This window comes from Myotis lucifugus, unplaced genomic scaffold (assembly GCF_000147115.1).
Source record: "Myotis lucifugus unplaced genomic scaffold, Myoluc2.0 scaffold_100, whole genome shotgun sequence".
NCBI lineage: Eukaryota > Metazoa > Chordata > Mammalia > Chiroptera > Vespertilionidae > Myotis > Myotis lucifugus.
The window spans coordinates 4,105,745-4,120,905 of NW_005871148.1; the positions used below are offsets into that span (position 1 = coordinate 4,105,745).

Genomic DNA, 15,161 nt, shown 5'->3' on the forward strand with positions numbered 1-15,161 from the left:
AACAGGCCTGCTAGGCAATCCTGAATCTCTGTTTTAAACTGGTGGTCGAGTTTTATTGCATGTTTTGATGAAACCTAAAAGGAACTTCTGGTAGAGCAACTTATAGGTTCTCAGTTGTAGGAACACATTCACATGCAAATTTAAAACATTGCGGAGTCCCTCAGCAGGTTAAGGTTCCCAAGTGGTGCAGATGGTACTTGGTGGGCACTGCCCTTTGAGACAGTAAAGTGACCCCACCTCTTCCCAGTTACAACCCCATTCACATCCAGGAGAGAACTGCTCTGACGGGTAGGCACGCTGGTGGTGCATTTAGAAGACCTGGGTTTCTAAGTCACCATAAAGGACTAAGACTTAAAAAATGGGAACCAACGTATATTTTCGTTAGCACTTAGATGTTCTCCACATCACCTTCTCAATCTTAAGTATTTTCACGTCTGATGCGCAAGAGAATGGAGAAGGAAAGTGAAGCTGATGGTAGCAGTGGCTACCGCACGATAGTGAAAAGCAGATGGGAATGCCCTTTATCTGTGATGAGGACATGAAAACGCTGGCTGGGAGACCTGGCTTGACGAGGGGAGAAGGGCCTGTCTGCCCGGGCGAGCGAGGTAGGCCCTGGGCGGCTGCGGCTGCCGCTGCCGCCGGAACCCTGACGTGCTTCCGTGGGCGGGGCCAGCTGCACGCAAGCTCACTTCCGACGCGGCTGCGAAGTTCCGGGTTCTTACGGTTGCGGCTGTTTGTAGGGGTTGCTAGCTAATAGACTGTGTACTTTCACTCCCGAGGGCGATGCGCTCTGGGGCAGCCGTCAGGGCCTGCCAGAAAGCCTGCAGATGCCTGTTGTCTGGTTTTGGGGGTCGAGTAGATGGGGGCCAGCCAGAGCGGTTGACGGAACGGAGTAGCCTCCTTGGAGAGCCCCCGAGGTCGCCCGCGGAGCTGCCTGGGGGGAGCGAACCAAGAGAAGCCCCAGAGTCTGGAGAGGGGAGCGAAGCGCTGGTAGAGATCTGTCAGAGAAGGCATTTCCTCAGTGGCACCCAGCGGCGGGTTAGCCGCGATTCTCTCCTGAGCGGGTGCCACGCCGGCTTTGGCCCCTTGGGCTTAGAGTTGCGGAAGAACTTGGTGGCAGAATGGTGGTCCTCCGTGGTGGTGTTCAGGGAACAGGTCTTTCCGGTAGACGCCCTCCACCATGAATCGGGCCCTTCGCTGCCCGGGGACAATGCCTTCAGGTTAGTTTCCGCAGAAACTCTACGCGAAATCCTGCAAGACAAAGAACTGAGTAAGGAACAGCTAGTAGCATTTCTTGAGAACTTATTAAAAACTTCTGGGAAACTACGGGAGAACCTTCTTCACGGTATGCTTCATGATTTCATGCTTCAAAATAGGTGTCGGGGTGGAAAGGCAATCTCGCGCGATTCTGTGAATTGCAACTGGCCCTTTACTCACGTGGAGAGGAGGTTATGTGGTTCTCACTTTTTGAGGTAGTTGGGTGTATTGACAGTGCTTCTGCGTTGGAGAAAACTGGCCATGTAATCCTTACTGTTACTTAAAGAATCTGACCGAAGGACCAACCTGGTAATGCTCTTCATTTCACAGAGCAACCCCTATAATTTTAGAGTTAATTGAGCAGCCCTAGAATTAGGACCTAAATTAAAGCCTGTATTTGAATCATTTGTTCATCGTTACTAAAATGCTTGTAAATACTTCCACGGTCACCCTTCAGTTTTACACAAAATCAAAACTCATTTTTCTAGAGCAAAAAGAAAATGCCCTTCCCTGGTTTTTCTGATCTACAATCTGTTGTTTCGAGAGTCATGTAGGCAAAATAGGACTAATCAAGCTTTACAAGTGACTTTTGAGTGGATACACAAACTTATAGGGGACCATTTGCCTTTAAAGTCAAATAGAACATGATTGCAGAGATGCTGAAAACAAAACAACTCGGGTTCTTTATAGGACCAACTTGCAGCCACAGCATCTCATCTTTGCAAAATGCTATCCTTGCCATTTTTCATTAAGTTGTACTATAAAGTAATTTAAAATAACCAATGTCCATGGTTCTCTGAAAATCAGTACCTACATTATAAATTGTTAAAGATTTCCTTAAGGGAATAAATCAAATGGAAACAAGTGTGATAATTTTTATTTACACTACTTTATTCCATGGTTTTATTTTGGGGGAGTTAAACCACTACTCATTACCATGCCCCCCCCCCCCAATCAATCTTTTCTTCCTTATTAGAAAATGAAACTTAGCTCTCTTAGATGCCCACCCATCAAAGCATCTATGTTGTGTCAGACTTTTTGTTGCCTGTAGGAAACTTAATCCATCTATTTGCCAAATCCTTTGGTTATCTAGTGTTAGAGTTACCCAGTTTGCCCTTGCTTTCTATTTCCAATAACCTTTTTTGTTTTGTTTTGTTTTAATATATTGATTTCAGAGAGGGAGAGAGAGAGAGACAGAAACATCAATGATGAGAGAGAATCATTGATTAGCTGCCTCCTACATGTCCCCCACTGGGGATCCAGCCCGCAACCCTGGAATTGCCCTGTGCATGTGCCCTGACCAGGAATTGAACCTTGACCTTCTGGTTCAGAGGTCGATGCTCAACCACTGAGTCACACTGGCTGGGCACCCTTTCTTACTTTATGATTGGTTTTTTAAAATTCTTGGCCATTATGTCTTCAAATATTTTTACTCATTCTTTTCTGCCTTTCTGTGATAATTACCATATTTTATTTTCTTTTTTATTTTATTTTTAATATATTTTATTGATTTTTTTACAGAGAGGAAGGGAGAGAGACAGAGAGTCAGAAACATCGATGAGAGAGAAACATCGATCAGCTGCCTCCTGCACACCTCCCACTGGGGATGCGCCCGCAACCAAGGCACACGCCCTCGACCGGAACCGAACCCGGGACCCTTCAGTCCGCAGGCCGGCTCTCTATCCACTGAGCCAAACCGGTTTCGGCGATAATTACCATATTTTAGTTAAACACAATCCCATTTTAAAGTCCATGTCCAGTAACTCACAATTTTCTGTTTCTACTATCTGTTTTTCTCTGGGCTTTTGGTCATTTGGACTTTCCTGATATTCTAAGTTAAGTTGTGAAAAATGGTAAAGATAAATTGAAGCTTTGAGTGGTGTTTCCTTCCTTCTGGAAGGTTTTACTTTTGCTTTTGGCAGGCAGCTAGAGTGGGAGCATATCCTCTTAATAACAATCCAGGATTAAGTTTATTTGGAGGCTGGGCTGTCTTTTCAGTCATCTCTACCTCCAGAGCAGTGGTTCTCAACCTTCCTAATGCCACGACCCTTTAATACAGTTCCTCATGTTGTGGTGACCTCCAACCATAAAATTATTTTTGTTGCTACTTCATAACTGTAATTTTGCTACTGTTATGAATCGTAATGTAAATATCTGATATGCAGGATGTATTTTCATTGTTACAAATTGAACATAATTAAAGCATAGTGATTAATCACAAAAACAATATTTAATTATATATGTGTTTTCTGATGGTCTTAGACAACCCCTATGAAAGGGTTGTTCGACCCCCAAAGGGGTCGCGACCCACAGGTTGGTGACCCACAGGTTGAGAACCGCTGCTCTAGAGTGTAGTGTCCCTAGTGAAAGGTGGGGGTATTTACCAGGGCCCCTCCTTGATGAACCAGGAACTATAATTTTATATATATATATTAGAGGCCTGGTGCATGACATTCATGCACTGGGGGTGGGGGTGGGGATTTCCCAGCCTGGCCTGCGCCCTCTCACAGTCCGGGACCCCTCTGGGGATGTCCACCTACCGGCTTAGGTCAGCTCCTTGGCTTAGAGGTCCTTAGCGCTGCTGCAGAGGTGGGAGAGGCTCCCACCACCGCTGCTGCGTTTGCCAGCTGTGAGCCTGGTTCTGGCTGAGCAGAGCTACCCCTGTGGGAATGCACTGACCACTAGGGGGCAGCTCCTGCATTGAGCGTCTGCTCCCTGGTGGTCAGTGTGCATCATAGCGACTGGTCATTCTGCTGTTTGGTTGATTTGCATGTTACCCTTTTATTATATAGGATATATATATATATTTCAGAGAGGAAGGGAGAGGGAGAGAGAGAAACATCAATGATGAGGGAGAATCATTGATCGGCTGCCTCCTGCACATCCCCTATTGGGATTGAGCCCACAACCTGGGCATGTGCCCTTGACCAGAATTGAACCCAGGACCCTTCAGTTCACAGGCCAATACTCTATCTGCTGAACCAAACCGGCTAGGGCAGGAACTATAATTTTTGTACTTTCCAATCACATAAAATGTCAGGAAGCTTTGCTCAGCTCTGCTACTTGAGAATTGGAAAAGTAGCACTGAAAGGGAAAATATGCTCTTCCCTTTTCTCCAAAATTTGGACCCTCACGTCCTTACTGCCTTGATAGTTCTCCTGTGTCTTTTTAAAAATAGATATATTTTTATTGATTTCAAAGAGGAAGGGAGAGGGAGAGAGATAGAAACGTCAATAATGAGAGAAAATCATTGATCGATTGCCTCTTGCATGCCCCTCACTGGGGATTGAGCCTGCAACCTGGGCATGTGCCCTTGACTGGAATCGAACCCGGGACCCTTCAATCCACAGGTCAATTCTCTAGCCACTGAGCCAAACCAGCTAGGGTGTTCTCCCGTGTCTTTAAACAGATTTATTTTTTTTTTAAGTTTCTGGACCAGCTATCAACAAGCTAGTGGGAATCTCAAGTAACTTTTGAACACATTCCTGTCATTTAGTGGGATATAACCTTTTATATAACTAGCATAGACAACTACAAAGAAATTTTGAACTTAGGTTTACTCTAAATAGGAATGTTGGAATTGTAACTCTGAGGCTATTTCATATATATTATGGGATAAAGCAAAGAGATTAATGTTCTTAGAAACCAGGATTTTCTCAGTAATAGAAAAGAGATGCAAATATAAAAGAAAAAAAGGAAAAAAATATAAGACGGATACATTTTGTAATGTTAAATTTGAATTGGCAATATCAGTATGAACTCAGGATTTAAAAAAAAAATTTCCTAACTTTCTTCATTGAAAGGGCCTAGAAGCAGTGACAATAGCAATGAGTACACCTAGTACCCAACGTTTGGTTTCTAAAGTAAACCAGTGCTTGGAGAAATGGCTGATTCCAGGTCCAGGGCAGGGAAAATACAAGGTGAGTTTGGGACATTTTATGGTGCTAGAAGCAAGGAATTACTTGAAGACTTGTAGGGTCATGTCAAAAGGACACATGTTGGCTTGAAGGAGACTCTCTCCCACTGGCTAAATTTGAGACAAATTGAACATTAAAGTAAATATTGATGGTAATGGATCATAACACATTAAATAAAATTTAAAATAATTAAACCATAGTGTTAATGAAAGAAATGATTGAGGCTGCTGTTGGAGGGAAAAGTAGAGAAAATTAATGTTTTTACTAGTACACAAACTGTGCAATAAATGTAGAAGGAAAGATTGATTAGAAAAATCACCATGCGCCCTAACTGGTTTGGCTCAGTGGATAGAGCGTCAGCCTACGGACTGAAAGGTCCCAGGTTCGATTCTGGTCAAGGGCATGTACCTTGGTTGCGGGCACATCCCCAGTAGGAGTTGTGCAAGAGGCAGCTGATCGATGTTTCTCTCTCATCTATGTTTCTAACTCTCTATCCCCTCTCCCTTCTTCTCTGTAAAAAAAATCAAAATATATAAAAATAAAATAACAAATAAATAAAATGACTTATTTAAAAAAAAGAAAAGAAAAATCACCTTGGTATGATTTTATAATCCCCAAAGGTATAATTGATTCAAGCAAGGATCATTAGTGGATTCTAAAATATAGGTGGAAGATTGTGGGGGAGCAGGGTTTTGTTAGGAAATGGATTACCTTAATCAAGTAATCAAATTTGTTTCATTAATAGGATAATTTGATATTTTGTTCCTCCTGTTAAGATGCACTAAGACATTCACATCGACTACGTAGTATTATTTCTGCTAAAAATAATTAACCCAAATTAAATCATAAGGAAGCAATCAGACAAATCTCTAATGTGAGATAATCTATGACTGGCTTGGACTCAAAAGTCAATGTCATTAAAAGCAAAGTTAGAGAGGGAGGAGTCAGGGGAAATGTTCTAGATTCAAAGAGGTTAAAGAGATGTGGTCAAAATGGTGTTTGAACCTTAACGGAGAAAGAGAACAGCAATAAATGACATGGGTGATAATTGGACAAAATAAGGATATTGACCATATGTTAGATGAAATTATGGTATGACTAATTTTATGGTGTAATAATGGTAACAGAAAATTAGGAGATGAATGCTGAAATATTTTGGGGGTGAACAAAAAAAGTGGCAAAATGTTGGTAATGGGTGAATGTCAGTAAAAGGTTTACAGATATTTGTTTATTGTACTATTTCAACTTCCTTGTAGATTTGAAAATCTTCAAACTGAAAAGTTGGGGGAAAGCTACCTAAAATTAAGTGGTAATTAAGATCTGCCTTAATAAATAGCTCCATGCTACTTGTACTGTTGTGTTAGCATTAATATATTATTAATTTGCCTGTGAATTGACCAGAATTATTTGGTTTTATAGAATAGATTTATATGATGATTGATTTACCTTTTGACAGGGGCCTTGGAGCACTATGTTAATTGCCTGGATCTGGTAAACAAGAGGCTGCCTTATGGCCTCGCTCAGATTGGAGTGTGTTTTCGTCCTGCTTCTGATACTAAGCAGACATCTAATGGTGTTAAAAGGTACAGAAAAAATGGCTTGTGTTTAAATAGTCAAGAATCAGTCATTTTCACTTTGAGATAGATTATATAATTTTCAAATAAGTAACTATTTGATATTTCTGATATTCAAAGAATCGGTGAGACGACGGAAGCTTCACTGGTATGGTTTACTTCAGCAAGAACTGCCAGCCAGTGGCTTGATTTCTGGTTACGTCATCGACTCCTGTGGTGGAGAAAGGTACTACAGTAATCACCCTTAATTCAATAGTTAATAAGTATGTTGTCTTAATGTGTCAGGTAATATTTCTCTTTAATAGATGAAAAGTTTTGATGGAGCTATATCATATTTATAAGATACAGCTATACTAAATCAACAAATACAAATAAAAAACTAATGATTTTCATTGTTCCATATAGCAAAGTTACTTTGGTAAAGACATCTGTTAATATTTCTCTCTTGCTCAGAAGCCTTTGTTGATAAGCTTTTACATTCAAGGTAAAGTTCACATTCCTCACCTGGCATTCCTGGCTGGTATGAATTTGACCCTTGTCCACTCGTACGGCTTTAACTTTTGTTCCCTATCTCCACGAACTCTCCATATTAGTCAAAATGGTTCTATAAATTTGTAATCAAGTTTTAGTATACGCTGAAGACGAAAGAGTTGAAGTGAGCATTTTTGTCTCCCCATTTCTCCAACTCTTAAAACCCCCAAACACCTACCTAAATTAAGTGGAATAATCACAAACAATCAAGCTCTTTACAAAAGGATAAGTATGGTACGTGATACTTCTTCATCTCACTTAGTTCTTGGTTGCCTTCCCCTCTTATTAATTAGGATAATATATATGATCATCAACAGTTTTTCTCTGTAGTTTTGATTTGGGCTCGACCATTTTTATTCAGCTGCTGCATAATAGCCTTAGGCAACTTACTTTTCAACACTTACTTTAATAAGTTAATAAGACAAATGAACTTTCTTTTTCAGTTTGCTGTGAGTCCATCTAACTTCAGCAGCAGTGACTGTCAGGATGAAGAGGGACGAAAGGGAAACAAACTTTACTACAATTTTCCCTGGGGAAAGGAGCCAATAGAAACGTTGTGGAACCTAGGAGATCAGGAACTTTTACACATGTATCCTGGAAATGTGTCTCAATTACATGTATGTATTACCTTGAACTCGTAATGTATCCTTTACCCAGATTCTCTGTGATCATTTTTGGACCATTTGAATGAAAATAAGCTGCAGACATGTGCACATGATCTCTTAATACTTCAGTATGTATTTCTCGAGTGGAAGGACACTAACCTATGTAACCACCATGCAACCATCAAAATGAGGAAAGTACTGGTAAGAGTAATTCAGGATTACCATCCCATCAGAGAACCCTTCAAATGTAACCGATTATTCCAGTATGGCCTTTATAGGTTCTGAACCTTATCAAGTCACATACTTCATACAGTTGTATATCCTTATAGTCTCCTTCAAATGAATAATTCCTTGTGTCTTTCCTTATCTCTCATGATCTTCATGTTCTTGAAGAGTACAGGCCAGTTCCTTTGTAGGATGTTCCTTAGTTTGAGTTTCTTTCATGTTTCTTCAGCCACAGAAATGGTGCTGCCCATTCATTATATCATAGAAGGCTTGTGATATAAATTGGTTATTGGCGATATTAACTTTTATCACTTGGTTAACATGTTGCTAGATGTTGCTATGCATGCTGGGTTTCTCCAATGTAAAGTTGTATTTATTAATTGATGAGTAATTAATAAGTCTTTTGTGGGCAGGTACTTCTATTTGCTTTTCACAAAATTTTGACCTACCAGTTGCAGCTTCTATTGATGATTCTTGCCCAAATCAATTATTACCACAAAGGGTTGCCAAATGGTGATTTTTAAATAATTGATTTTATCATTTCTTCTAGATTTATTGGTCAGTTTATGTTCTGATTTTATAAGTCTAAAATATGTAATTTTAAAAGATAGCTCTGCTAAATGATACTTTGTTTTTGTTCTACTTTTCTGTGAAGGGCCGAGATGGACGAAAAAATGTGGTTCCTTCTGTTTTATCTATAAATGGAGATCTAGACCGAGGCATGCTGGCTTACCTCTACGATTCTTTCCAGCTAACAGAGAACTCCTTTACAAGAAAGAAAAATCTTCATAGAAAGGTGCTTTTGATATTTCAGAGATAGACTTGGGAAACAAAAAAATATATGTTTCCCTCCTTTTTTTTAACGTTAATGTGCTTGGTTTCTAACATAAAGTCTGAAAAATGAAATTTTTTTTAGTGCAAGTAATTTGAGTATTTTTCAGTGTTTTTTTTTTGTTTTTTGTTTTTTTTAAATCTGGCTGCAGGAATAATAAGCAGGTGCTCACAGAATAGAACAAGACATTCCTATTGGGTAATTCCAAAGGCATTTCTGTTTCATCTTAGGGAACTAGACAGCTATCTCTGATTTTTAGCCTCTAAGCCTTTCCATTGATAGCTCCCATTTGCCTCAGAAGCGTTAAGTAAGAATAAATAAGACAGACAAGGTCAAAACTGTGGTATTGACCTCTGCTTCTGGTCTGATCCTGAGTGGCTGATCACTGGATCATAGGGATTAGATATGGGCCTGGGTTAAGGGAAAGGCTTATTTTAGGACAAACAATTTTTTGGGGGCGGGATCAAATCAAGAGGCAGGAGGGGGGGGGGAATCAAATCAAGAGGCAGGAGGGGTTAATGCTATAGGAAAGAAATTACTAAAGAGTAAGATTTGGGGAGTCAGTGGGGGAAAAAAGAACATCTGCAATACTTTCAATAATAAAGATATGAATTTTTTTTAAGAAGTAAAATTTTGGAAGAAACAGGAAGAATCAAGACAGAATCAAGAGTATAGGTGGAGGGATTTGAAAAGGAGTTATTTGAAACAGGGAGGAAAGAAATGATGGTATAGATATAAATAGGCTACCAGGACTGGTTAGCCTTTGCAGGAAGTTTTATTCATACACTGTATTTTCTTAGGGAATTAGGAGGCAAGTATTTGCTTAAAATGTGGAGGAGTAGGGATTTAAGTGGCAAGAGTTTAGAATAGTTATATTCCCCTTGAATGTGAAAGGCAGCTGTCCCAAATCAAAAGTTTTAACATGTTGAGTGTTCAACTGGATTTGGAAACTGAGTTTGTAGCACCACTCTGTAGTTAAGTGATTGATTATGCAGTGCTCAGTTAACCTATGGCCATAAGTCAGATTATGAAACTGCTATGGGGGATGGGATTTATAGGGTGTCTGTAGCATACAAACAAGGTGAATCCTTTCTCTTATACCCATCAAACCATCAGCAAAACCTATTTGACTTTGCCTTCAAAATATATCCTGAATCTGACCATTTCTTCCCACCTCCACTCTTTCTAAGTGATAAGTCCATATGGCCCCAGCTGAGTGGGAAAACGATGCCAGGAGGCATTTTGGCTGACAAAAAATAGAGTTGTCAGGAAAATGGGCGGGTATCAGGTGAACTCATTTCTGCAGAACATCTGGAGAAATCCATGAGCAGCTGGATATACACAACTGAAGACATTGTTACAGGTTTTTGTGCGGCCCCAGCTAGCTTCTATTTTCACACAGAAAATTTTACTGTTTAAGAAGCCCATGTTTGTTAGTGCTTGTATTTTACTTAAGATGTGTTGTTCTCCCACCTCTTTCATTTGCTTTAGGTACTTAAGCTTCACCCTTGTCTAGCCCCTATTAAGGTTGCTTTGGATATGGGAAAAGGCCCAACAGTGGAACTAAGACAGGTGGGTTAAATGAGTTCTGATGTCATTTTAATTATAACCATTATTTCAAGTAAATGAGTTTGCCATTTAGAATTTTATTTTGATTCATCTACTTTTTAAAAAATTATTTTTCTTCAAGTAGGACACTTTTGATTGTCACAGTGGGGAAAGGTGCTACTGGAATCGATCTAATGGAGGCCAGGGATGCTTCTAAACATGTCAGCAGAGCCAAATGGTAGAAATCCTACTCTAATGTTTTAGCTCTAGATTGTTAAGGGTGTTTAAAAAAACACACACAAAAACAACACTTTTTTTTTGTTAATCCTCACAGGAGGATATTTTTTTTTCCCATTGTTTTTTCAGGGAGGGTGAAAGGGAGAGAGGGAGGGAGGAAAGGAGGGGGAGAGAGGAAGAAAGAGAGAAACATTGATGTGAGAGAGACACATTGACTGGTTGCCTCCTGAACCCACAACCCAGGCATATGCCCTTGACTGGAAATTGAACAGGAGACCTTTGGGTGCTTGTCCGATGCTCCAACCACTAAATAACACTGGCCAGGGCCGGGGCTTTTAAAACTTTGCTTCATTTTGCTTCACCATTGCTTGTTAAGAAAACAGTAAATTTACTATGTCATTGACTCATTATTATGTGTGTATTTTCAGTCAGGCTTTTGTCTCCAGCATTCCACTGTAACTAATCAATCATCTTTTCTTTTCGAAGCATTTTCTTTAGTTTGCTCCAAGAATACTACTCTCGAAGTTGTCCTCATACTTCTCTGGTGGCTTCTCCTTAGTTTCCTTTCCTGGCTCTTTTTTCTCTTGCTGACATGATAGTAAAAACTTTCGGGCTCAGTTTCTCAACTCAGATGACTTTAGAGTGGACATAGATAGCCCTTTGGACTTATGTTTTTCTCTGACAAAACCTGTTTTGGTTTTATTTGTGTTTTGAATGATGATGATAAAAATTCTTACATTTGGTATAAAATTTTCTCTCAGAAGATTTGCATTTAATATTCATCTTTGCAGTGCTTGATTTCTTCATTTTCAGAGAAAGTATACACTTTTAAGTGTACAGTATATAAATTAGCAATATTATCACATAATTAAAGGAATTTATGCCCATTTTTAAGATTGAAAAAGGTGACTTGTGGTTTCAAAAAAATAGAATAATCACTCTAGCTACTTTTATTTCTTTCATATTTGAATTTTTTCCCCCAGGTTTGTCAAGGGCTGTTTAATGAATTACTAGAAAGTGGAATTTCTGTGTGGCCTGGTTATTTGGAAACTGCACAATCCTCATTGGAACAACTTTATTCAAAGTAAGAATTGTCTTCTTTTGATAAAACAGTATTTTTTTTCAGAGTTGTTTTTTTAGATGTTTCTTCTTTATTTTATAAACATATCTTTATATAATGTAACTTGAAAGTATTCCTAATTTTCCCATTTACCGAACCACATGCCCATAGTTAATTGCTACAGCAGGAAACACTCTTCATCAGGCATACTTGAGTACATACCATGTGCAACTTCAAGACTTAATGTCATGAAGTATGTATACCTGAGTTTATCAATTTATCAGGATTGGAATTATGTACATTGGATGCATTTATTGAATAGAGTGCCTTTTCCTGGAGTTGTGGTTTATTTTGAGGTTGAGTGGAAAATAATTCCATCCCAGAGGACAGAAAACTAGTCTCCTCAGTGATTGGCATCTCTGTTTACCTGGTCGCTCAAGATTAAAACCCAGGTGTCATCCTTAGCTCCTCCCCCTCCCTTATTCTCCACATCCATTTCGTCACTAAATGTTGCTCCCTGCTTCTTAGATACATTTCAAATCCACATCTCTCCATCTTCACTGCTACTACCCAAGTGAAGGTCACCAATATCTTTTGCCTGGATTATTGAAGTAATCTCCTAATTGACCTTCCTGTCTCTAGTTTTAAAACTTCTGTTTTTTAATAAAGGAATTCATTCTTTCCTCTGGATTTATTTTGTGATTTTATGTAGCTTTTTGTGTTGAATACATACCTTTTGGGTGAAAAGTTGTCAAACTTTGTGTTTTTCTCCTTAGTTCTCTAATAATTGGTTAAAATACACCTTTCAGATGATGTAAAAAGAAAACTAGGTTGCTATGGGTAAGATAAACCAAAATGAAGGGATGGTATTTAAACTTTTTAGTCCTCTCGGTTCTAGAATCATATCCTTTGAGTCATGTGGACGTTATCAAATTATAGTTTTTCTTGATACAGTAAAGGCTTTATTGTTTTTGGATATTTTTATCCAAATATTTATTAAGCACTTAGTGTGTTTTCTGTACTTTGATATAGCAATAAAAAAGGCAGAGAAGTTTCCTGTTCTTATGCAGCTTATATTCTAGTGGGATAGACAATAAACAAGTAAATAGATAAATAAGGTAATGTTGATAAGAGTCTAACAAAGCAAAGAAACAATGAGATAGTGTGACTGGCTAAAAAGCTATTAGCCTACAAAGTTACATATCAAGCATGATTTTGGTATGATATATTGTGCACTGGACTTTTATTATGGTAGCATTATAAGAGACTTTCATCTAAAACAATTTTCTTGGACTGCATTAAAGTACCAAAAGGCGGAGGTTATTCTGAGGTTTACCCATAATATCACCCCAAATGGTATTTTGATTATTTCTCAGATTTTATTTTCTTTTTATGACTTTTCAGCTATTACAATAAGTCAGAAACTTTCTGAAAATTTTACTTTGAATGCGATTCAGAAACTTGAAAAGGGTGGTTTTGGTCTAGCCCTCCGGCATTGCTTTGAGTTTCGTGACCCTGAAAGTGGCATGGGTTCTAAAGTAATTAAAGCTGCTAATGTGGTGCATTTACAATTTATGTTTGTGTGCATGTATTTTGTTTAACTACCTTTTTTCTTAGATATGATGAAATGAGTATCCTCTTCACAGTTTTGATTACTGATGCTACTTTGGAGAATGGATTAATACATCTGAGAAGTAGAGACACCACTATGAAGGAAATGATGCATATATCCAAAGTAAAAGACTTTTTAACCAAGTATATATCATCAGCTAAGAATGTATAAATTTCAATATTGGTGTAATAAATGTTTGTGTTTTTTAATTTGGGTGTCATATTAATTTATTGAAATTGGTTGTTAGCTCTCTTATCCTATAGATTCATTCCCGCCCCCCCACCCCCTCAGAATTGGATTATTATTGGTTTTTTTACTGTTTGGATTTTATTTATTACATCCCCAGGATGTAGTTTATTTAACCTGTTCCTCTAGATTGGAAATTGAATCCAGCGGCTTGATCAGCTTTTAAGTTCAATTTTTGTGGCAAGATTATTTAGGTTGTTGTGATCTCCCATCAGGAGTCATTAATGTCTGGTTGTTTCTTTTTTTTTTTTCTTTTTAATATATTTTATTGATTTTTTTTTACAGAGAGGAAGGGAGAGGGAGAGGGATAGCGAGTTAGAAACATCGATGAGAAACATCGATTCAGCTGCCTCTTGCACGCCCCCTACTGGGGATGTGCCCGCAACCCAGGTACATGCCCTTGACCGGAATCGAACCTGGGACCCTTGAGTCTGCAGGCCCATGCTCTATCCGCTGAGCCAAACCAGCTAGGGCTGGTTGTTTCTTCTGAGGGGATGCTAGCAGTCATTGATCAATGCCTAGATCAGTCAGTTCATTAGAGATGGCAAAGTGGTGATATTCTGATTCTGTCTTCTTTTGTTGGCTAGAATCCTATTTAATAAAAGGCTGATGTGCAAATCGACCGAATGGCGGAATGACTGGTCATTCTGACGTGCACTGACCACCAGGGGGCAGATGCTCAATGCAGGAGCTGCCCCCTGGTGATCAGTGTGCTCCCACAGGGGGAGCGCTGCTCAGCCAGAAGCCCTGAGCCAGGCTCACAGCTGGCGAGCCTCTCCCGCTTCTGCAGCAGCACCAAGGACATCCCCCAAGGGCTCCTGAACTGTCAGAGGGTGCAGGGCGCAGGCCGGGCTGAGGAACCTCCCGAGTGCACGAATCCCGTTTACCGGGCCTCTAGTCCTATATAATAAAAGACTAATATGCAAATTGTCCCTACGGGTGGGAGTTCAACCTACCTGGGAGTTAGATGTGTGGTGACCACCAGGGGGCAGTGCGGAACATAGTGGATGTCAGCAACACAGTGCTGGCAGTGGAGGTGCTGCCGCCCCGATGAGAGCGGGACTGGGGCAGATCGGTGGAGCAGGTGAGCGGGTGGTGCCAGGCCAAGGTGGGTGCGAAGGGAGGCCCCGGCTGGCAGCCAGCAGCTGGCAGCTGCTAGGGACTGTAACCATGCACGAATTTTGTGCACTGGGCCTCTAGTAATTCTGTAAAGGAAAATGTTTCATCTACTGTTTGCTTAGACTGCAGTGGTTCTCAACCTATGGATCGCAACCCCTTTGGGGGTTGAACGACCCTTTCACAGGGGTCGCCTAAGACCATTGGAAAACACATATATAATTACATATTGTTTTTGTGATTAATCACTATGCTTTAATTATGTTCAATTTGTAACAATGAAATTGGGGGTCACCCCAACATGAGGAACTGTAATAAAGGGTCGTGGCATTAGGAAGGTTGAGAACCACTGGCTTAGAGGTATGGAAAAGGTTTGGGATAAATGTTGGATTCATCACCTT

General features: G+C 39.8%; 1 protein-coding gene across 4 annotated transcripts; it reads left to right on the plus strand.

Annotated features, from left to right (window-relative positions):
- The first annotated feature begins 680 nt into the window (after window positions 1–680).
- POLG2 (DNA polymerase gamma 2, accessory subunit) lies at window positions 681–13,607 on the plus strand. Of its 4 annotated transcripts, none has more exons than XM_014458917.2 (8): window positions 682–1,345; window positions 6,631–6,757; window positions 6,869–6,974; window positions 7,723–7,896; window positions 8,765–8,905; window positions 10,433–10,513; window positions 11,710–11,810; window positions 12,315–12,468. In XM_014458917.2, exons 1-8 carry the CDS (start codon window positions 784–786, stop codon window positions 12,394–12,396), a joined length of 1,374 nt encoding a protein of 457 aa, XP_014314403.1. In that variant the 5' UTR covers window positions 682–783; the 3' UTR covers window positions 12,397–12,468. The 4 variants fall into 4 exon arrangements, with proteins under 4 accessions (XP_023612766.1, XP_014314403.1, XP_023612764.1 ...); XM_006092445.3 differs by lacking the exon at window positions 12,315–12,468 and adding an exon at window positions 13,404–13,607 and having other exon boundaries at window positions 684–1,345; XM_023756998.1 differs by lacking the exon at window positions 10,433–10,513 and having other exon boundaries at window positions 681–1,345.
- The last annotated feature ends 1,554 nt before the right edge of the window (window positions 13,608–15,161 follow it).